This window comes from Loxodonta africana, chromosome 21, assembly GCF_030014295.1.
Source record: "Loxodonta africana isolate mLoxAfr1 chromosome 21, mLoxAfr1.hap2, whole genome shotgun sequence".
NCBI lineage: Eukaryota > Metazoa > Chordata > Mammalia > Proboscidea > Elephantidae > Loxodonta > Loxodonta africana.
The window spans coordinates 63,456,167-63,478,899 of NC_087362.1; the positions used below are offsets into that span (position 1 = coordinate 63,456,167).

Sequence of the window (22,733 nt, forward strand, 5' to 3'; positions counted from 1 at the left end):
TTCACTTGCTTAAAAGAAGAAAAATTAAAGTAACATTATGATACTTAGGAAACCCTGGTGGTGTAGCGGTTAAGTGCTACGGCTGCTAACCAAAGGGTCGGCAGTTCGAATCCTCCAGGCACTCCTTGGAAACTCTATGGGATAGTTCTACTCTGTCCTATAGGGTAGCTATGAGTCGGAATTGACTTGACGCCACTGGGTTGGGTTTTTTTTAATGACACTTAGGGTCACCGCCCCCCCCCCCAAAAAATCAGTAACAAACATTAACTTAAGGGCAAACATAATACTTGTACCACTAACCAGACTGATCAGCCCAAAGGAAAAGGATCTGAAGTCTCCTCTGGGTCCTACCTAGAGCTTTTACCGCCAGCTCTGACCACACACTACACATACGAGTAAATGGTACAGAAGGAATGGTTTCCCATGCTATCTCCTGCAGAAAGGGAGGCCTTTCAGACTGCCCTGAACTCTAAACATGGTCTACATGCTGATATTATGGAACGTCTACAAACGATTTCCTCTAATTCTAGGAAGAGACCTGATGAACGAGGTTAATGGAAATTAGGAGACAGTGAACATTCATAGGCCGTGAGGAGCAGTGTCAGATGCTTTGGGAGACTGAGAGACATTATAAAGCATCGTACAGGCACCATACTTGTTCCAATGAGTTGTCATTGTGGTGGTACTACCTGAGGTGCTCATGGACTCCCAGCTAGAGCTATGGATTCCAGTGGTGCCCAGTGGGAAGCCTTATTTCACATTGCCCATTTACCTAAGCATATACAATGCAAGAGACTTACAGATAACCACCATGTACGTGTCATGGATCGACCAGACTAGTGCAAATCCCTGTCGATGTTGGTTATCCTAACTGGATTCCCTAGGGCAGGTTCCGACATATGCTGACTGAATTAGTAGCAAAGTGGACTTTAAAACAGATTTCAGGTAAAGCTGATAAATGCCTGACCAGACCTCAAACTGAAATGTCTCTGATAATAATGAAACACAAGCCGGTGCATTTGCCTGGCAAATTCCGGCTTCCCCAGCCTTCAGCAAAAGTCAGGATCTACCTTGGAAGAATGCACAATAGAACTCCCGTGAATCAGCTCAAAGAACTTAATACCTGTTGCAATTTTCTCCAATTTAGTGTATGAAATAATAACACGGAGAGCAATTACCATAAAGAAAAACTTCAGGTGCAACAGCATTAGTTCAACAGCTAGGATCAAATGTCAGCCCAGAATAACAAATTTCATTCATTTTATCTCCAGCACTGGAGACATGCTGCTACTAGCTTTAATAGTCAGGAATGTCTGTGGGCTAAATGACTCTGCAGAGCTAGTCAAGTGAGGGCAGCCTGCGACAGTTTAATTGGCTGCTCACTATAACTCTATCTGGGGGCTATAAGCAGTGGACTATAAACAAGTGGAAAGCTGCAGTCAGTGCTGAGCCCAGCAGCCTGCAGGAGGTGGGGGAGGGAGAAGGAGAGCTTCTGATGGCAGGAGCTCGCATTTACACTGGCGTCAGGTTGGCTACAGGTGAACCGGAGCAATGTAGCCGCTGCAGCAGAAGAAACGTGGGGTTAAGAGAGCAATCATTTATCTTGTATTGATTTCTGGACACTGTGTCCTAGATCCACTCCAAGATAGCATGGCAGTTTTTGGATTTGTGCTTGCAAGAGACAAAAATGGCTTGCACCAGTCCCACTGTTTTCTGATCATATTTCCTTTAGAAACACACCACCCATAGATTTTTTTTTTTTCAGACAGGGAAATCCAAACAAGTTTATCACTGAAAAAGAAGGTTAGGGGCTGGCTAATCAGCCATTTGTCTTTGCTGCTCTGGATCTGGGAGTCAAGGGGTCAGAACCAAGCACAATTGGGCCTTTTGGTTTTATCGCAGGTAACCCCCACCTCTGGTAATTGAACCCATTCCTTGTGGTCAGAGTTCCCGTCACTCATATTCAACGTCTGTCATTACTGGGAAACGCTTCATGTCATATTACACTGACAGAACCGCTACAGCAAGGCTAGCAAGATCCCCCCAGCACCAGAGGTAAGACAATGGGAGGCTCTTCCAGACCAGTGATGTTTAACATTTCATGTGCTGACACTGTGTCTGTAAGCAGGATATAATGAAAGTCTAGTAAATGGGAGATAAAAATTCATACTTTCCCTCCTTCAGGGGCTGCCAGGCGATATCAGAAATAAAACAAGTTGGCAGCTCTGACGGTACCATTGCACCAGTGTCATGGCAGGCATTTTCTAAGTGCGGTCCATGGGTTTAGACACGGCCACACTCACAGACATGTGGCTTGAGTAGGAAACTCACTTTTCCCCTGGCAGGGCATGGGTCACTGTCGCAGGGCTGCTGACTGTGGAAATCAAACTCTTCTCTGAACATACTCCCTGATAAAGAATGACTCTGTCACTCTGCTCGGAAGGGGAAGAAGCTGTCCCAACCAGGTGCTCAAAAGCTCAAAATCCAGTCTTGAGCATCATCAATGGCTCCTCATTTTCAAGGTCTTCAGCCTACTCTTCCAACTTAACCTTCTGTCATTTCTTTCCACGCGGTTTACAAAGAAGTCTCCATGTCATTCATTCCCTATCACATCTTACACTTTCATGCCCCTGGGCCTTTGCACACATACATTCCACTCGGATGCTTTCCCTCCTTCAGGGCAATCCTCCACAGACCGGACTCAGGTGCCCCTCAGCTGTTCACTGTTCTCTTAGTGGCTAAGAGCTCAGACTCGAATTGGATGGGGAGAGTCAATCCTTGTTCTGTCACTTAGGCAAGTTTCTAAATTGTTTGTGTCTCAGTTTCCTCAACAGTAAAACGGGGTTAATAACAGTGTCTACGTCACATGGTGGTTGTGAGGATTAAATGAGATAGCCCGTAGTAACAGTTTTAATGGTTACACGGTTACCGTTATACAGGTGATGGTTACATGGTTACAAAACAGTGTTCTGAACAAAGCAAACAATAAATGCCAGCTTTAACGACGATAAGTGATATTACTGCTATTGGTGTTCTCAAAGCACTCTGTTTATATTAGTAATATGATATTTCACTTTTCCTTGCTTTCTAGTAGCTGTTTTCCACTGCTCCCTTCCACTTAGCACAGAGCCGTGAGCATCAGCATCACTTGGGAATTTGTGATATAAACGCTCAGGCCCCACACAGGAAAGGCCAGCAATCTGTATTAACAAGCCCTCCAAGAGATTCTGCTGCTAAAGTTTGAGAACCACTGGCATAGGCTTGGGAACCAGATTTCCTGCTTTGGAATCCCAGGTCCTTTGCTCCCTAGCCCTGTGCCCTTGGGAATGTTACTTGACTTCTTTTTGCCTCCGTTTTCTCTACTTAAAAATAAGGATAATAAAATACCTACCACTGTAATAGCTGATTTAACTTACATAAAGCACTTAAAAAGTGACAGGCACAGAGAACCAATCAATAGGGGCGACTGTTGTTGCTGAGAGCCATCAAGTCAATTCTGACTCACAGCGACCCCATGTGACAGAGCACAACCGCCCCATAGGGTTTTCTAGGCTGTAATCTTTATGGAAGCAGATCGCCAGGTCTTTTCTCCTGCAGAGCTGCTGAGTGTGTTCAAATCTTTTAGTTAGCAGCTGAGCACTTAACCGCTGCGCCTTCAGACTAAGGGTTAACCAATAAAATTATTTAGAGTTAATAATGCACGTAAAACACTTGGACACTTTAGTAAGTGTTCAATAAGACTTATTATTATTGTTACTCAACTGATTTCAAACCTCCTGAGGGCAAAGATCTCTCAACTCATCTCTAACCCCTTGGAGTTTAGCCCTGGCTTTGCTTTTTTTTTTTTTGCATTAAGCAAGCACTTTGAACAAGGTTTGCTGCCTGGACCTTGCAGCGAACCTGGAGGCCTAGGGGCCAGGCTGCGTATTTATTTGGGGTTAGGGCTCTGTTGGCTGGAAGACAGAAACAAAACAATTCACTTTGGCTTTGGCAGCTTTCCCGAGGTCACCAGCCAGTGCGCCAAACGTCTTTTGCACAGATCTCTCCACCCCGGTTCCGAGGCTGCTTTCACGAAAGCCTAGTAACTTTGGATTTAAAAATCATCTTGACTTGATATTTTACAGGGAACACGGCAGGCTTAGTGAGTTTAATCTCTCTCTCTTTTATACACTGGGGGTGGGACACCTTTTAACCTATCTGACAAAGCTTTAAAACAAGCCTCTGCTCAGAAACTGACTGAGCCTGAAAAAAAAGCAGAACGTAAAAGTAGGCAGCTAGTTTCCACGCTGGAGGGGGTGATCCTACAAAGAGTCACAGTTGCTCGGCACTCAGCTAGCATAAACCAAACTGTATTCACAAGTCCGTCTCCCTTTATACTCCTCACGGACAAAATCCAAATCTGGGAGGAAAAGAAAGGGCCATCTAGGCAGTGGCTGGGCCTCTCTGAACAATCGCCAGGTGTATACAATACCACGGGCATGGAAAGCTTGATCCTGCAGCCAAGGAACAAACTAACCTACTTGGGAACTGTTCCCGTTTTAGACAAGTGCCAGGACCATCACAGTCAATAAATGGTACATGTTATTTTATTAGATGAAAGAAAACACGCTGCTACACTTAATATAAATAAGACTCACATAGCTCGTCACCAGTCAAAACTATAAATAGTAAGTCCACAAGTGTCTACTATTTATCCAATTAAAGACAAGATTCTCCCAAACACAGAATCCTAAGTTACCAACCACCAGCAGTTAGCAGGAGGTGGGCTCTATGTCTAAACAGGCAACCCTAAGCACCCTGACAGCAAAGGGGATGCATGCACTACCTATTTCCTAAAATAGCATTCAAATCTAATAAATAAATTAACAAACCCTAATAGCATAAGGAAGGCACTGTTTGTTTTTTTTACTACTACATTGAAATCTAATGAATAAACAAACAAATTCCATGTTTTGGTGACCATTTCTGCTGTCATTCCCCGTAACAGCAGGTTACTATTGATTTTAGTTTTTTCCTAACTTTTGGTAGCAGAAATTTAGGTGACAACAAAACTGAGAATAAGCTATGTTTTGCACCATGGGCGCAACATCAGGTAAAGCCAGGTAACAGGGAGTGAGGCTGAAATTACAGTGATATAACAATAATTCAAGTTTTTCTCCAAATGCATTATCACCATCAAATTGGACAAATCATATGTCAAATGCAGGACCAGCATTTGGGCCAGAAACTATTCCCACTAGTACTCTCGAGCAGTCCTTAGCTGGAGCCTCAGATATCGCCCAGATCCCCACACAGTCCAGTGGTAACCATTTTCTGGGGCCCCACGATGAACCAAGAGGGAATTCAGACAGGACAGTTCCAGGTCTCAAAGCTCTGCACTCTGAAGAGCAAAAATGAATGATACTCACAAAGCCAAGTGGGGAAACAGCATTGCAAAGATATTTCTAACGCTGAAATACTACATTGCCAAATGCTCCTGTCAAACCATGGTTTAATTGCCTGGGCCCCCATGCCTCGTATAATCACCTGTCATTAGCGACAATGCTCACATCTGTTTACACGTCTGTCAGAAGTGCCAGCCCAGCTGAAGCCAGAGGATAAGACAAATTTTACTGGGATATGGCCTTGGGGGAAAAACAGGTCACCTTAAAGTTGACCTATCTACACCCAGGGCCATCCTTCAAAAGACAATCTAAGGAAAGGATCTCTGAAGCAAATATCTAAATATTACAGAAACAAATTTTGAAAAGAGTTATTTAGGGACCAAAAGACCAAAGAGGACAATGTTGGTATTTCCTGGCTGTATGATGCCTCCTCTTATGGCGTTTCTGCTTGTCTCCATGCAACACACGTGTAATGATGTGAAATGCATTCCAGTGTCTTCAGGGTCTTGTCACCCAGATACCCTCCTCAAATGTGCAAGGTCACACCTGGCACCTACTTCTTTGATGAATTCTCCTTTCTACCTTGCAGCTGACTCCAGAGACTAGTCTGCCTTTCCTGCCATACAGGAGCTGCCAATACCTACTCCATTCGAGGGAATTTTCTCCCAAAGACTCGTTTCATAATAGACCACTATCTCCCTAGAGTCCCCTTTCTTCCCCATATCCCTAAAAACAAACACACAGATCTCTTTTGTTTTGACCCTTTAGCACATTGACAGCAAGATATAGAATATATCATAGGAATATTCAAAAACCTAAAACATTTTTAGCTAGTGGTCAGTGATTTTTACGTTTTGATTCCCATCCAAGATGTTAGATGGGTCTGAGCTGATGTGTTGCCAATAACTATCTTTACTTAACTTCCTGTGAATTCAGTTTTATCATCTGTAAAATGGGGTCACTCACACTAACCTTCCTATAATTACTGTAAGGAATAAACAGGAAATTACATATGAAGCGTCAACATATAGCAGATGCTCAATCTATTCTGAGCTCCATTTTGATTCCCTCTTTCCTTCCATAAAAACTTTCCCAACTCATAATGACTACTTATTTTAAAAAGCTTATAAATTACTAATGGCATTTATCTCACCATCAATTATGTCCATTTTCCAATAACAAAAATATAACCTTGATTAAAAGGACTGTATTTTCCACAGCACCTAACACAGCACTGGTCACACAGTAGAAACTTTTGAAATATTCTGTAAACAGAATTTGGATTCAGTTTTTATACTGAGTCAGCAAATACCATGATGAATAAAATCTTGACCCCACCCCTAAGATCTATCCCCCCTTGCCCCTCTTACTCCATCTCACTCCACTTTCCCCTCGGTCACTAAGCAATGGCTGGTTCCTTTTCCTCTTCTCCCTTTAGCTCAAATGGCGCTTCCCTGGAAATCCCTTCAGTGGCTTGCCTAAAAAACTCCATGCCCCTCCCCAGTTACCAACCTGTTTGCTTTTCTCAGTTGTGCTTACTCATTACAGGAATCCAGGTGTTGCAAAGGTTAAGTGTTCGGCTGCTAACCACAAGGGTGGCAGTTTGAATCCACCCAGAAGCTCTACGGGAGAAAGACCCGGTGATCTCCTCTTGTAAAGATGACCACCTAGAAAACTCTATGGGGCAGTTTTACTCTGTCACATAGGGTCACTATGAGTTGAAATCAACTCAACAGCACCTAGCAACAACAACTTAACCATTATCTGACATTATCTTATTTCTTTATTTGTTCTTATTCTGTCTCTCGACACTAGGCTATATATAAGCTCCCAGAGCACAAGAAATAGGCCATGTTTTTTGTTCACCTTTGTATCCCCAGTGCCAGGCACACTAAGTGTTCAATAAATATTTGCTGAGTGAATACCACTTTGCTTTCTTCTTAACTATCCATCTTCACTGTTATTGGATAGTTAGACAAAAACTAAGGGCCCAAATGACTAATGCCTGACTCTGTTTCCAACTGCACTAATGTTTAAAGAGATACTTCATAGCACAAAACGACCAAGAGTTAGTCAAATACTAACAGAAACATGAGACACTTTTTGACTAGTCCTATTTTTTTTATTAGAGAAGTAACAACTTGGGTGAAGTTTTTTTGCCCTAAAAAAGAGGCCTACCAAAGACTCAGAATGAATCAGGTCTTCACAAAGCATTTCTTCTTTCACCAAGCCTATCTCTGTTACCCTAAATCAGGCTCTCACTCTCGTTTCTGCTGATCAAGTTTTCTCAGCTCTACTTATTGTTTTGTTGTCATCAGGTGCCATCGAGTGAGTTCCGACTCAAAGCGACCCTATGTACCACAGAATGGAACACTGCAGATGTAGAGACAGAACAGCTGTGTGCCATGCTCACAATCATTGTTATGCCTGAGCCCATAGTTCCAGCCACTGTGTCAATCCATCCGTTGAGGGTCTTCCTCTTTTCCAGTGACCCTGTACTCTGCCAAGCATGAAGTCCTTCTCCAGGGGCTGATCCCTCCTGACAACATGTCCAAAGTATGTAAGATACAGTCTTGCCATCCTTGCTCCTAAGGAGCATTCTGGTTGTACTTCTCCCAAGACAGATTTGTTCGTTTTTTTGGCAGTCCGTGGTATATTCAATATTCTTCGCCAACACCACAATTCGAAGGCATCAATTCTTCAATCTTCCTTATTCATTGTCCAACTTTCACATGCACATGATGCCACTGAAAAGACCATAGCTTGGGTCAGGTGCACCTTAGTCTTCAAGGTGACATCTTTGCAACACTTTAAAGAGGTCCTTTGCAGCAGATTTACCCAATGCAATGTGTCTCTTGATTTCTTGACTGCTGCTTCCGTGGGTGCTGACTGTGGATCCAAGTAAAATGAAATCCTTGACAACTTCAATCTTTTGTCCATTTATCATGATGTTGCTTATTGGTCCAGTTGTGAGGATTTCTGTTTTCTTTATGTTGAGGTGTAATCCATACTGAAGGATGTGGTCTTTGATCTTCATTAGTAAGTGCTTCAAGTCTTCACTTTCAGCAAGCCAAGCTGTGTCATCTGCATATTGCAGATGGTTAATGAGTCTTCCACCAATCCCGATGCCCCGTTCTTCTTCATATAGTCTAGCTTCTCAGATTAATTGCTCAACATACAGATTGAATAGGTATAATGAAAGGATACAACCCTGATGCACACCCTTCCTGACTTTAAACCGCTCAGTATACCCTTGTTCTGTCCAAACAACTGCCTCTTGATCTACGTACAGGTTCCTCATGAGGACAATTAAGTGTTCTGGAATTCCCATTATTCATAAAGTTGTCCATAATTTGTTATGATCCACACAGCCAAACACCTTTGCATAGTCAATAAAACACAGCCCTACTTGGGCTCCTTAAATATTGTTGTTGTTAGGTGCCGTGTAGTTGGTTCTGACTCATAGCGACCTTATGTATAACACAACTAAACACTGCGTGGTCCTGGGCCATCCTCACAATTGTTGCTATGTTTGAGCCTGTTGTTGCAGCCACTGTGTCAATCCATCTCATTGAGGGTCTTCCTGTTCTTAGCTGACCCTCTAATTTACCAGGAAACCCTGGTGGCGTAGTGGCTAAGTGCTACAGCTGCTAACCAAAAGGCCGGCAGTTCAAGTCCGCCAGGTGCTCCTTGGAAACTCTATGGGGCAGTTCTACTCTGTCTTATAGGGTCGCTATGAGTCAGAATTGACTCGACGGCAACGGGTTTAGTTTTTTGTTTTTGGTTTTCTACTTTACCAAGCACTTTAAACATTAACCTCCATCTTCTCCCTGGGTCCCCTAACACTGTGAAGCTTGCTTAACTGACACCCCTGGTGCCATCTTTCCTGGCTCTATAATGAAGGCTGAAGAGAGGCCAAGGTAAGAACCAAACCCAGCTAAAACACTTCATTTTACTCCAAGCTCATAAATGTTGAGGATTTTACCCATGTCTACCCTGATCCAAAGCAGGCCCTTCGTGAATGCACACCCTCTCTAGAACTCTGCGCTTATTTTTTAGGTCAGCCTATTTCCCTGACCTAAGCATTCAGCTGCTAACCAAAAAGTCAGCAGTAGGAATCCACCAGTCACTCCTTGGAAACCCTGTGGGGCAGCTCTACTCTGTCCTGTAGGGTTGCTATGAGTCAGAATCGACTCAACGGCAATGGGTTTGGTTTGAGCTTTACTTCCCTTTCACTTTTTTTTTTTTTCCTTTGACTTTAACCTTTATCAGTGATAGTTATCTCATTAACCCAAGTTTCAGGGCTGGTCAAGGTATATCACCTTACCTGAACCAACAAGGTAATACTGGTGTTTCTGTTCTAGGAAAATGATTCAGAGCCCTCTGAGGTAGGTAGGTTTAGGTGAAAACATCACATCTCCTTTCAAATGAAAGAGCCGTCCACAGGGTGGCATGTTTCTAATATGTCCTTTAAAATAAGATTTTTTTTTTTTGTCCCACCAGAGAAATCAGAGAGAACACTGAATCTCCCTTGGTGGTGATTTTAACAATTCTACTTGCTAACTCCTCATTCTTAAAACATGGTTAAGTAGGTCCATTTTCCCCGTATCTACTTTTGTCTCTTTTACATTTCAAAATGAGTAGGAGAGAAAACCGTGACCTTTCTTCACGTGTGCCAACAATCTATGGACATCCATTCCTTGCCAAGCACAAGAGCCAGTTCCTGGGCACTGCACTTCCAGGTGCACCTGGCCTTTGTTATTAAGTTGGAAGATGTGGCTGAAGAAAAAAAAAAATGCAGTTGTTTTACAAATGCCCGTTGGGGGCAGCTACTAAATGGCATTTTACTAGTTCGATACGGTAAAAGAAATCAGCCATAGCTGGCACCACCACACATTGTTTCAGAAAAATGCACTGTGGAGAGCTGACACTGTACCCATAATTTTAAAAGATTTGCTCATTGAAACCAACTGGCAGCATTTTATGCCACATAATGGAGAAAGTCACAGGATGCTGGGCCCCCTCATGGCTTCTGTGGCTATAAAAGCCCCTTTATGTTGGATTTTTTATATTTGGTAAATTAATAGTTTACTATTCCAAGATTCCTATGTGTTTATATTATTGCTTTTGTGACATAAAAGTTTGCAGTTGTTATGGAAACATATGGTAACATTTGCTGCTAAATTTTAAATGCATTTTCTACCCCCGTTACACACCTGAAATGAAGCCAAAAACTCTCTTTGCTTTACATTAGAGTGAAATTCAAACTGGTCTGGGTGACTATAAACAGTTACTGTTTGTCTTGGCTCCTACCTGTATCAGATTTAGACTGAGGAATCTTAGGGAAGAAATTACATGGGATAAAATGGATATTTCTAAATTACAAGGCCTGCAATCCTAGTGGCTCCAAATATCAGCTTTCTGTTTCATCTCGGCTTGCCAGAAAGAAAATGGTGGGGCTGGACAATAAAAGATCGACACACTTTATTCTCCAGAGCCAACTGCTTCTTGTTTTGATTATACTGGAGGAGGCTGCAGATCCTGATCAGTTAAGTCTTGTTAGCAAATTAAATGCTTGTAGATTACAGTGGTGCAAGACATGAGTTTTAGCCCCTGGCTTCAAATCGAAATGATAAAAGTATAAATTCTATCAACCCCTCTCGTTCTGCAATTTCCCTCTTAGAGCACCTCATGATTCTCAAGTAACTGTTCATGATGACCCGGGACCCATGGGGAGGTTGGCCTGGAAGCCTTCACTGGAAGGGTTTTCTAAGTGCCCAAATTACCCATGTCTCCATACTTTAATACCTCACCCAAGTCAAGTTTCCTTATGCAACGTAACTTGTCATAAGTAATACTTAAGAAAGCTAGGCACTTTGCGTCAGAAAAACATCAGATAAGAAAGACAGTATGAGAATCTTCGCTTGTTCGAGCATTTTCTTGGGGCTTTAAATCCAGATAAACCAAGTCACAGAAGAATTTCAAATGTGTGCATTTGGTTCTTGTTCTGGGATCTGGAGCCCTGGTGGCACAGTGGTTAAGACCTTGGCTGCTAGCCAAAAGGTCAGCGGTTCGAATCCACCAGTTGCTCCTTGGAAACCCTATGGGGTAGCTCTACTCCGTCCCTATAGGGTCAAGGAGATCTAATTCCCCCCTACATTTCAGTCCCATGGGTTGTGTTCTTCCATTCATTTCAGCAAATTTGTTAAGAGTCAAGATTAATTTCCATAGGTTAGCTCTCTGTCTTTTCTCCCTGAAAATATAACCACACTATTTGCTAGAGGTTTACTTCAAATTTTCTTAAGTGACTGTTGTTGTCGTGAGGTTTACTTCAAATTTTCTTAAGAAGTGAGTGTTGTTTTGTTGTTGTTAGCTGCCATTGAGTTAGCCCCTGACTCATGGTGACCCCATGTACAAGGGGATCGGATTGTTGTGATCCACAGGGTTTTCAGTGGCTGATTTTTGGAAGGAGATCACCAGGCCTTTCTTCCTAGTCTATCCTAGTCTGGAAGCTCCAATGAAATCTGTTCAGCATTACAACATTCAAACCTTCACTGACAGACGAGCAGTAGCTTCACTTGAGGTGCTCTGGCTGGGAATTGAACCCATCTCCTACATGGAAGGCAAGAATTCTACCACTGAACCACGACTGCCTCTAGAAGTAGAAGGGTTACTTATTCCCTAATAGACAGTGCTATGGCAGTCACTGAAAAAATAAAGTAACCCTCTCCCTCTGCTCCCCCTCCCCCTTTTTTCCCATTAATTCAAATAAAGAACTTCAAGTTGTAAGGCATCTGTTCAAGTGTATATCCAGGATGTTATCTAAAGAAGCCAAGGGCTCAGAATACAGTCACGGCAGGGCCCAATCAGCAGCCTAGGTTAGAGACTTCACAAAACAGGATGATCACTACATTATTTTATGCAGTGTTCCATGTTTCCGTGTTTCTCCACCATTGCTCTTCTTCAGACAGAGGGTAATATTTCTGAATCTATCAAGACGCAGATAATGCAGTGATTAAAAAGAAGATACCAGAACCTTGCTGCCTGGGCTTAAATCCTGGTTTAGATACTTATAACCTATGTTATCTTGAGTAAATTCCCTAATCTTTCTGGGACTCAGTTACCTTAACCATAAAATGAAGATAAAAGCAGTACTTCTTTCATTGGGTTGGTGTAAGGATTAAATAAGGAAATACTGGAAACTTAGAACAGCGACTGGCATGATGACTCAGTAGAAGTTAGCTGCTATTATTAATTATGATGATCATCATCATCTTCAAAATCAGCAGCACGATTATTATTGAGATGTGTGTTCCTGGCCCTTTCAGTTTATAAGGCCAGTGTTGCCTCAATTTTGGTGACGTGGGCCACCATCCTGATTTTAGCCATATCCATGAACCACCTACATTATATTTCTAGCATTTGGTTTTGAATCAACTTAAAAATAATATTAAAGGCTGACTGTAGCCTTGCCCTCAACAATATTATTTCAGAAATGCTGATGATGTTTTCCTTATGCACACACTAAAGTATACGTAACTTTTAAAATAAAAAGACTCATCAGTGCTTTACAGAATCCTCTGCTGTGACACCAGCAGTAAGTGTATTATGCTTGAGAAGCCTCTGAGCTAAGCCTTGGCACATTTCAGAGGGCTGACCTGTAGACGTGCAAACGCTGGTGGTGTAGTGGCTCAGTGCTACGGCTGCTAACCAAAACTTCAGCAGTTCGAATCCACCAGGCATTCCTGGAAATTCCACGGGGCAGTTCTACTCTGTCCTGTAGGGTCGCTATGAGTCAGAATCAACTCCATGGCGACGCGTTTACTTACACATGAAGGAGCCCTGGTGGCGCAGTAGTTAAAGCAATCAGCTGCTAACGGAAAGATCAGTGGTTTGAAATCGCCAGCCACTCCATGGGAGAAAGATGTGGCAGTCCGCTTCCATAGAGATTTATAGCCTTGGGAACCCTATGGGGTCACTACGAGTCGGAACTGACTTGATGGCAGTAGGTTTTGGTTACCTATATATGAACTGGGAGCCATTTTAGATTCGGCAGAAATCTACCACCACAATTACCCACGTGGGCAATACACAACCTCGCCAAGGGCCTGAACATGGATGACTGTCACTAAGCTGACTTCACTTAGCACATACTGAGGTCTGAATTCTGTCTCATTGCTAAAGGACTGAAAACAGTTTCCTTTCATTAGCCTAAATTCCTAGTAATCTGAGCACCGTGCTGGTGGGTAGGCTGCAGGCAGAGTGAGGCCCTTTAGAATGAAAAAAACAATACTATAATCGGAGGTCTCATCCAATCTCTGCAGGCTGGATTAAATGCAGTTTGACCCTTGTGCTAACCTATTTCCATGTGATACATCTGGTACAAGAAGAGATTAACTAGTTAAGAAAAACAAGCTAACATCTCTACAGCAAATATATTATCGCTATGTAGAGCCAGACATAAAGGTTTGCACTTGCGTCATTAGCTCAGCTATAATAAATGAGATGCTCTATGTGATGTATAATATGGAAAAGAAAACACAGCTGTTTGCTTCTGTAGGCAAGTGCATAGGTGCACTGCACCTGAGTCTGCAACCACTTAATAAGCCCGCAACAACAAAGCAGCATCACTCAGAATGGCGATGGCTGAAAACCATTATCCATGGATAATTAACTATGTCAGGACACTGAGGTCCTAACATGAGGTCCTCATAATTCCCCACTAAGGGAAAGACAGTAAAACATTATTATAATGTATTACTAAAATTGAATAAGAAGACTGTTCTATTTGTGTGTTATTAATGCAAGCTGTAAGTTACAGCAGCACTTGAATTATCATTAGTTCTGCGGGCACTCTATCACTTGAAGGGCAAAGCAACCCTCTGAGCTTAAGAACCATGAAGAAATGTTTCCGTTTGGGATTAAAATTTTCAAAATGTATTTGCAATTTGTTCTGTTCATTTTCCCCCCACATGCACGAACGTATACATGGCAGACATTGATCACTGGAAAAGTCATTGCTAAGACTGCCATTATTAAGGAAGTCCAAAGCTATGAGCCTGTAAAACATTTCTACTGTACTCATTCGCTCTTTAGAGGAGCCCAGCATTTTGCTTTCTCCAAGAGTCTTGGTCATTTTGAGACTCTCCCCTATAATGCCAAGTATTTAAATTTCTCAATAACAAGGCTTTTTGACTTGAAGACAAAAAGCTCCACTCCATTTAATAAGACGACTTCCTACTGTGTGGGGCTGTTCTTTACCTCATAATTAAAATAGCACCTGAACAGGACCATCTGTGAGTGCGGATTAAGTTTTTTACAAAATGTGAATATCCTTTCATTTTTTTTCCCTACCCTCTAAACATTCATATTTTCTGTGACACGCACACAAGCTTAATTAAATAAACTTTTGCTAAAAAAAGAAAAAAAAAAAAACAGAAGCATAAAGTAGTTGGGTAAATGTTTCGCTCTTCGCTGCAGTCTTCAATGCATCAATAAATAAATGTGCAGCTCTGTAATTTGCTCAACAAATAAATGAACTGTCAGTCTTGACTTTCTGTTTCTAGGGTTTTGTCAGTTTATGGCAACCCAGAGACACCGTTTGCCACTTAATTTTCCTCTTCCTTTTTCAAATACACTCATTTTGGAAAAGACATTATTTATCCAAAAGGCTGCCAAGACATTGGGTTAGGATGGGTTTGGATATACAGTGTACAGACTATTTCACAAGCTAGTCTTATTTAACCAAGATACGGTCTCTTTGGGAGTTTTTTGCACAAACTGCAAATCCATAAATGTAGAGATTATAAACATTGATACAGACATTTCTTCCAGAGGGTTTTCTGACCTTATGTTAACTTTACCATGGAAATTCATGTTACTCTGCCAATGCTGGCTTATTTACTGAAACGGTCCCTTTGGTGCAGTTGGGGCTGTGATGTCAACGTGGCTCCATTCTAATAACCCTTATGAAATATTTACAATGAAATTTAACCACACATGTGTAACAGCTGACTTTAGCGGCAGCCAAGGTTTAGGCTTACCCTTTTCTTTTTATTAAAGAAAAAAACAACACAAAACCAGTTTTTATATTTTCCTCTACTCCAGACGATCAAACCCACATGAATTTAACAACTTCCCAAACGACATCTCTGTGGAACAGTGAGACTCAAGATTATACTCACCAAACGGTGTCTTTGTGCTAGCTTTGCTTAGGCCCTGAAATGACAGTTGGCTTCCTCCATGGAGGAGCTGAGGGGTAAGGCAGAAACTTTAGGGTGTAACAGGAAAAACAGGATTTTGCAAGAACAAAGTCCTGCTCTTCTTTTCTGAGAATCAAACTCTTCATCAGATTCAAGACTGCCGATAATTCTGTGGACTCCCTTTTTATGGTGACAATGAGCACCATTTACATCTCGCTCCCTTTTGAGAACTCATATACTTTCTCTGCAAAAGGAAAGAAACTGCCAAGTTTAAGCAAAAAAATGCACACAAATGTTTTTGCCAAGCGAGAACCCATATAGAATAGAACAATGTCACAAGGTGACAGAAGACCATACCAAGACTGCAGGGTCACTGCCTCTGTCCTTGAGAAGACTGAGGAGATTTCTGATTCAAATCAGTCAAGACTTAACATTTTATATCTGAATCCTATCCACAGCCTCTTGTCTACAGACATGTTTCAATTAGCTTGAATAACAGTTACAAACAACAGAATTAGTTGCTAACGTTTAAATAGTGGGGAGCCTCCATAAACAAACACACACACACACACACAAGTGTGCACACATGTGATCTGAATTTTCTACTTGTCTTGAAAAATGGAAGACCTAGTAACAGGGATCCAGCTGCAAGCACCTGCCCTCTTCACACAGGGTGTGAACTCCCCTCCTCAATGGCTTCATTCATCTCCGTTATCTGCCAGGCCCTGTAAGTATTTGAGTTTGCAACCCCTAATCTGAATTCACTAGAATCGATTCTGACTCACTGCGACCCTACAGAACAGAGGAGAACTACCCCATAGAGTTTCCAAGGAGCGCGTGGCGGATTTGAACTGCCAGCCTTTTGGCAAGCAGTCTGAGTTCTTAACCACTGTGTCACCAGAGTTCCCTCAAAAATTCACAAATATCCAAATATTATGCCCCTACTGGAAACCCTGGTAGCATAGTGGTTAAGAGCTCTCACCAAAAGGCTGCTAACCAACAGGTCGGCAGTTCGAATCCACCAGGTACTCCTTGGAAACTCTATGGGGCAGTTCTACTCTGTCCTATAGGGTCGCGATGAGCCGGAATCAACTCGAGGACAATGGGTTTTGTTGTTGTTATCAAGTGCCCAGAACACTTAAGAAAGCCCAGTGCCTCTTTCGACGTGATTTTACCAATTCCACGGGCCCTCCTAAGCCCTCCAAACCAGTTCTGGTTCCCTAGTTACATAGCCCAGCTGTAGTGATCTTAGGTACTCTGGGTACAAAAGCTAACACATACGTGAATACAATAAAAATGCCCAGAAAGACAGAGGGAGAAATCACCAGCTCTGAGAATGGGCTAGGTTACTCAACAATACAGTCGTGCTCAAGCTGCCACCCAGGCCGGCACTGTTTGTGTATGCTTCACTCAAGCTCGCACTTGGATTTATACATGCAGGCGTCCTTTCTCAACACACTCTCTCTGACTTTCCTGCCACATCCTGTTTCCAGTGCTCTAGAAGATGCTAGCTCCCAATTCTCCCAGGCCCTCACAAAGCTTTTAAAGCTAGCATAACATGCAGAATTTCAAATGAAGACCCAACAGCAGAAAGATCATTTACAGTAACTATACAAACAAGCTAAATGAAAGACTTGTGTTCAGTCATTAAAAATAATAATGCTAAAGCCCTGAGGGCTGAAATGTAAAGCTTAGACTCGGTGTGAGGAAGCAGAAAAGGAGTGTGTTTATTTTCCCAATAAGAGGGCCTGCTAATTTATTTAGTAGACAATTTTAGAGTACATTTGTTCACAGTGATATCTCACTTTTTCAGAGTATATGAAAAATAGTCACCACAGATAAAATGCTCATTCAAGCCAAAGACTTCTGCAAGATAGAAATCCCCAGGTGGGAGATGAGCAAGGGGGCTGCTGGCAAGTACTGCCACTAATAACTTCCACCCCTCTGCCTTCCAACTCCCCTGGACCAAGCCCAGAGTTAGTTATAGAGTTCTCTCTCTCACACTTTGCAGATGATGCCTAACATCATGACAACAGAGTAGAGAAAAGGTCTCTGGACTGCCTACCTACAACAAGTTTCTGTAAAGTAATGAATACGGACAGCTCGGGGACCATCCATCCACCTGCGCCGCCTGCCTCTTCCTGCCTGCAAAGTGAAGCCACCAGGGATCGGCAGAAGGTACCTGTCTGACAGGGCCAGGCCAGCCTTTCTCCTCAGTGACAGCCCGGGTCTACCCTCTTCAACCTGACCCACCATAACTCCTTCACCATGCAGCAGCAAGGCAGCTGACAGTAGCAGCTGCAGCTCCTAAGCGAGATGGATGGAATTTTCATAACTAGTTCCCCAAGTTACATTTTACCTTCAAGATAATTTATGAGCTGTTCTGGAGCCTTGAAGAGACAATATGCTTGCCATAAAATTAACTGTAACAGTCTTGTAGGTTATAATTAACACTGGGAGGGTAGCACCAACTGGATGAAACACATGGCATAATTGATGGTGAAACTGGAAATGAAGCGAGCTAACAATATCATTACTGTGCACGCTGCCTTAGCAAAACCTCTGCTTTCCAAGGGTTAATTACAATTGCCTTCCAGGGCCCATATTCTAGTAGGGAAGAGGCCAGCGCTGGGCAAAGAGGTGGAGGTTTTTCTGGCAAGGCCATGGAGCACCTGGACGGATACAAAGGCTGTCAACGGTCTGAAAAGAGAGGCATGCTGAACCAAGGGCCATGGCAGAGCATCTGGCAACGTGCTTCCTGTAGTACAGGCCAATCCCTCCATAAGCCTTCCTTGTAGACGTGACTTCATTTTCTCATGAAAAAGCATCTTTTCGAGGGAAGAAAATAAAGAGAAAAGAACGCAAACTCCCAAAATGCCCTTCAAAGATCTGGTATTTAGAATACAGCAGAACTGATGCATTTCAATTTAACATGTGCATATCTTAGCAAAAAATTAAGATGGTTGATTAAGCTTAAAAATAACCCTCCTGAACACCCTGTCCAGGGGAGACTATGGAAAGAAAGTTATAAGCTGGTGAATTAGACATGTCATGTCAACCACTACCATCTTGAAAAGAAACACTAAACTCTTTTCTTTCGTGCATGGGTACTAAGCAGTCTGAACAATACTCAAGAAATATCAAATCTTCTAAACACAATGGAACCATTCAAATAATTTCACTGAGGTATGGTAAGGTGACTGACCTATTTTTTGTTTTGTTTTGTTGTCTTGGGACAATACACTGGAAATCACTGATAAATGATACAACAGTGTCCCCTACAGGCCAACAGAGCTGCTCCTTAACCCTCCCCCCCACAACTGAAAGCCAGAGTTACACTTTTATCTCTAACCTGGAATGCACATTGCAGAGTAAATTTGTAAAATACACTGGGGAAACCCCTGAGACAGAATAAAATTACTATTCTTAACGCGCAGTAAATTGTTTCATAGATACAAACATACTGTACAGCTGGTGATTAACCCATTATGGAGTAGATAAATTGCTACCCTTTCACCTTAAGGGCACCAACTCAAATCAACCTTGACTAACCCAGCCCCCAAATTACTTGACTTAGAGGATTTACAGATTCTTGGAGGCTAAACTTTGATGTTCTCATCTTTGCCCCTACTCTCCCACCTTCTAAAAGATTGTAACTAATATAAAAGAAATGACATAGCTATAAAGGTAATAACTTTCCTTTAAAAGATTTATGGTGGGGGAGGGATTTATAAAGCATAAGCTGGAAACAACTTCCTTATTATACAAAGAGATGCACCCACAACAACAAAAAAAGTGTAAAATATGCTTAGGTACTAGAAAAAATAAATATTTACAGATATACACCGTGGCCCTCTCCATACTGGGAAGGATCCTGGAAGATCTCTAAGCCTATATTGTGTGACCCAAGTCAACGTACTCCATGAAGCTGTGAGTGCTCCACCAAGAGTAAAACTGTTATTACTCTGGTAGCACCCATATAGCATGGTGGTCTCAGCTGGGCTGTCTGGGCTTAAATTCTATCTCCACTACTCACTAGCTGAAGCCCTGGTGGCAGTGTGATTAAGAGCATGGCTGCTAACCAAAAGGTCAGTAGTTCAAATCCACCAGCCGCTCCCTGGAAATGCTACTCTGTTCTACACTGTTCTACAGGGTCTGTACAACAGCAATGGGTTTTGTTTCACTCACTAGCTAAGTTGCCTAGGGCAAGTTTCTCACCATATAAAGCATTTAAAACTCTGTTTGGCACTTCGTAGGTTCTCAATAAACGTTACCTGCTGTTATTGTTAAAAATCATACAACTAAAGGCTTCAAGGAAGGTGGAGGTAGCAAGGGTAAAAGCAACCAGGAATCTCGCCTACCTTTGGCTGTTCCCTGGAATCTAACTTACAGAGTCATCCTGGTCAGAGCTGGATTACGCCACTTCCTTTTTAGATGAAGTTGCTAAGGTCCAGAGAGCCTGTGACATGCCCAGAGTTCTACAGCCGGCTGGAGACAGGATTCCAGCTGGAGTCTAGCCTCTCTCCATCAGTTCTCTGTGAGAGTGCATACTTAGCGCACGGCCTGGCATAGAATGATCTCCAGTGCAGTGTTCCTCCCTACACCGATTCAGCAACACCAGCACCTACCTTGAGGTTAGGGTTGTCACGTAGGAGACTCTCTCAAAGGAGAAGCCAGAGTGGATGAGTGTTGCTGGGTTTGTTCTTGACTTTCTTGCTTTGGTCTGAAGAAGATGATGATCATTAAGTTTTACTGAATACCTTAGTATGTTACAGGTACTTGCTTTAGGTGTTTTACTTGGAATTGCCCCATCAACCTTCTGAAATAGGTTATATTATTATCCCGAGGCAAGATACAAATGAGAAAATTGAGGCTCAGAGGGGTTAAGTAACTTGCCTAGTTACAATCTATAACTGTAACTCAGTCAGTGTTTTTGAAGTGGGCCCAAGATTCAAACCCAGGTAATCTACACTCCAAACCATTATGCTATATTAATAAAATTTTACTCCTGAGGAAAACAAAATTTTTTTTTTCGCATTCAACATTGAGAACTAGGTCCTTCTAGAGAAAGAGTCACACAAATGCTGTCCAAAGACCCATAATCACATATAGATTTCTCCCCTATCTCCCATGCATATTTGGAGACAAAATGCTGCCATCATAGTCAACACAATTTGGCAATGGTGCATATTCAATGGTATTCCCCACAGTGCCTGGACATGCAGTGAGGGTCACACAAGAACACTTAGACTTAATGGAGAACCTGACTCTGTCTGCCCTGAAACAAGGGTTCCCATGACATTGACTCATCCTCTTTCAGAGCATTTATTATACTACATTGTTTGACACATTTCCTCGAATCGAGTGTTACTCATCTCTATAACCTCAGGGCCTAGGATAGTGTCTTGTACCGGATAGGCACTAGATAAATATTTGTGGAATCAATGCATAACTGACGGATCACTCGCACAAAAATCACTACCATTTCTTGAGAGCTTGAGTGCACGATCGCATGTGAAGCCCTACTGTGAGATAGGTGCAGCATCTCCCTTAAGAGATCTTTGTGAATATAACATGGCCTGATTTTGAGCCTTCCTTTAAAGTGAAGACCATTAAAGTGACACATTTCTTGGAAAAAGAAGTAGGTACCAGGGTGCAGATAATCTAAGGAGACAGTCAGGCTGTGGAGGCCCAAGAAAGGCGAGGTTTTTTTTTTTTTTCAGTTTCTCTAAATTATTTTTAAATTCCTTTAAAATAAAATAAAATCCTATCATCTTGCCTATATTTCGATCTTACAGAAAGCAGATTATTTTTGGAGATTTTTTCCCTTGATATTTTATTTTTTTTAATTGTACTTTAGATGAAGGTTTACAGAACAAACTAGCTTCTCATTCAACAATTAGTACACATTGTTTCGTGACACTGGTTGCCAACCCCACAACATGTCAACACTCTCCCCTTCTCAACTGTGGGTTCTTTGACCAACTTTCCTGTCCCCTCCTGCCTTCTAGTCCTTGCCCTTGGGCTGGTGTGCCCATTTAGTCTTGTTTTGTTTTCTGGGCCTGTCTAATCTTTGGTTGAGGGGTGACCCTCAGGAGTGATTTCATTACTGAGCTAAAAGGGTGTCTGAGGGGCCATACTCTTGGGGTTTCTCCAGTCTCTGTCAGATCAGTAAGTCTGTTTTGTGTGTGCATGTGAGCTGGAATTTTGTTCTACATTTTTCTCCAGCTCTGTCTGGGACCCTCTACTGTGATCCCTGTCAGAGCAGTCAGTGGTGGTAGCTGGGCACCATCTAGTTGTGCTGGACTCAGTCTGGTGGAGGCTGTAGTACTTGTAGCCCATTAGTCCTTCAAACTAGTCTTTCCTTTGTGTCTTTGGTTTTTCTCCATTCTCCCTTGTTGCAGATGAGGTAAGACCAGTAGAGTATCTTAGATGGCTACTCACAAGCCTTTAAGATCCTAGATGCTACTCACCAACATAGAATATAGAACATTTTCTTTATAAACTAAGTTATGCCAGTTTAGCTAGATATTCCCCGAGACCATGGTCCCCACAGCCCTCAGCCCAGCAATTTGGTCCCTCAGGGAGTTTGGATGTGTCTACGGAGAGAAAGGCACTTCTTAACCAAGTTCCTCAGAACATCCGTATTCCCTGAATCTCTCACAAAGAGAAGCCACGAGAACTAGAAATGCGAGTTTTATAACAAGTGACCATTTTACAACGGTGATCAGGAAGGAAAAGCTAATATTTTTAACTCAGCTGAATGACTTTATTTTGATTCTGTTGAGTGTTACTGACTATGCAGATGTGGCAACTATACACTAACAGGAATGTGCAGAGTCCCACACAGGGAACCAGTTCTTGTCTGTCATTCCACTAGAATATAAGCTCCATGAGAGAAGAATTCTTGTCAGTTTTATTCACTGCTGTATTCCTAGCACCTGAACCAGTGCTTGGCAAATAGTATGCACTCATTAAATATTTATTGAATAAATAAATGCATGAATCAATGTTTTCTCAAAAAGTTTAAGAAGCCCTACCCCGTAAGAAGCAGCCGGCAACTAACCACAGTCACAAACCTGCCACTTGTTCCACTGGAGCAAAGCTCATACTGAAGCCTGTGTGTTGATTTTATAAATAAGATGCG

The 22,733-nt window shown here is 42.3% G+C and overlaps 1 protein-coding gene across 7 annotated transcripts in view; it reads right to left on the reverse strand.

The window, feature by feature from the left end:
• FTO (FTO alpha-ketoglutarate dependent dioxygenase) overlaps positions 1–22,733 on the reverse strand; it is a 412,272-nt gene that overhangs the window by 143,506 nt on the left and 246,033 nt on the right. For 2 of the 7 annotated variants that reach the window (XM_023555592.2, XM_023555594.2), the window contains one exon: positions 1–20,309. This exon is cut by the window's left edge and continues 17,905 nt beyond it. The exons of 4 other annotated variants lie outside the window; for them this stretch is intronic. In XM_023555592.2, the coding sequence (XP_023411360.2) occupies positions 20,231–20,309 (79 nt within the window). In that variant the 3' untranslated portion in view covers positions 1–20,230. One more of the 7 variants, XM_023555593.2, reaches the window with a different exon arrangement.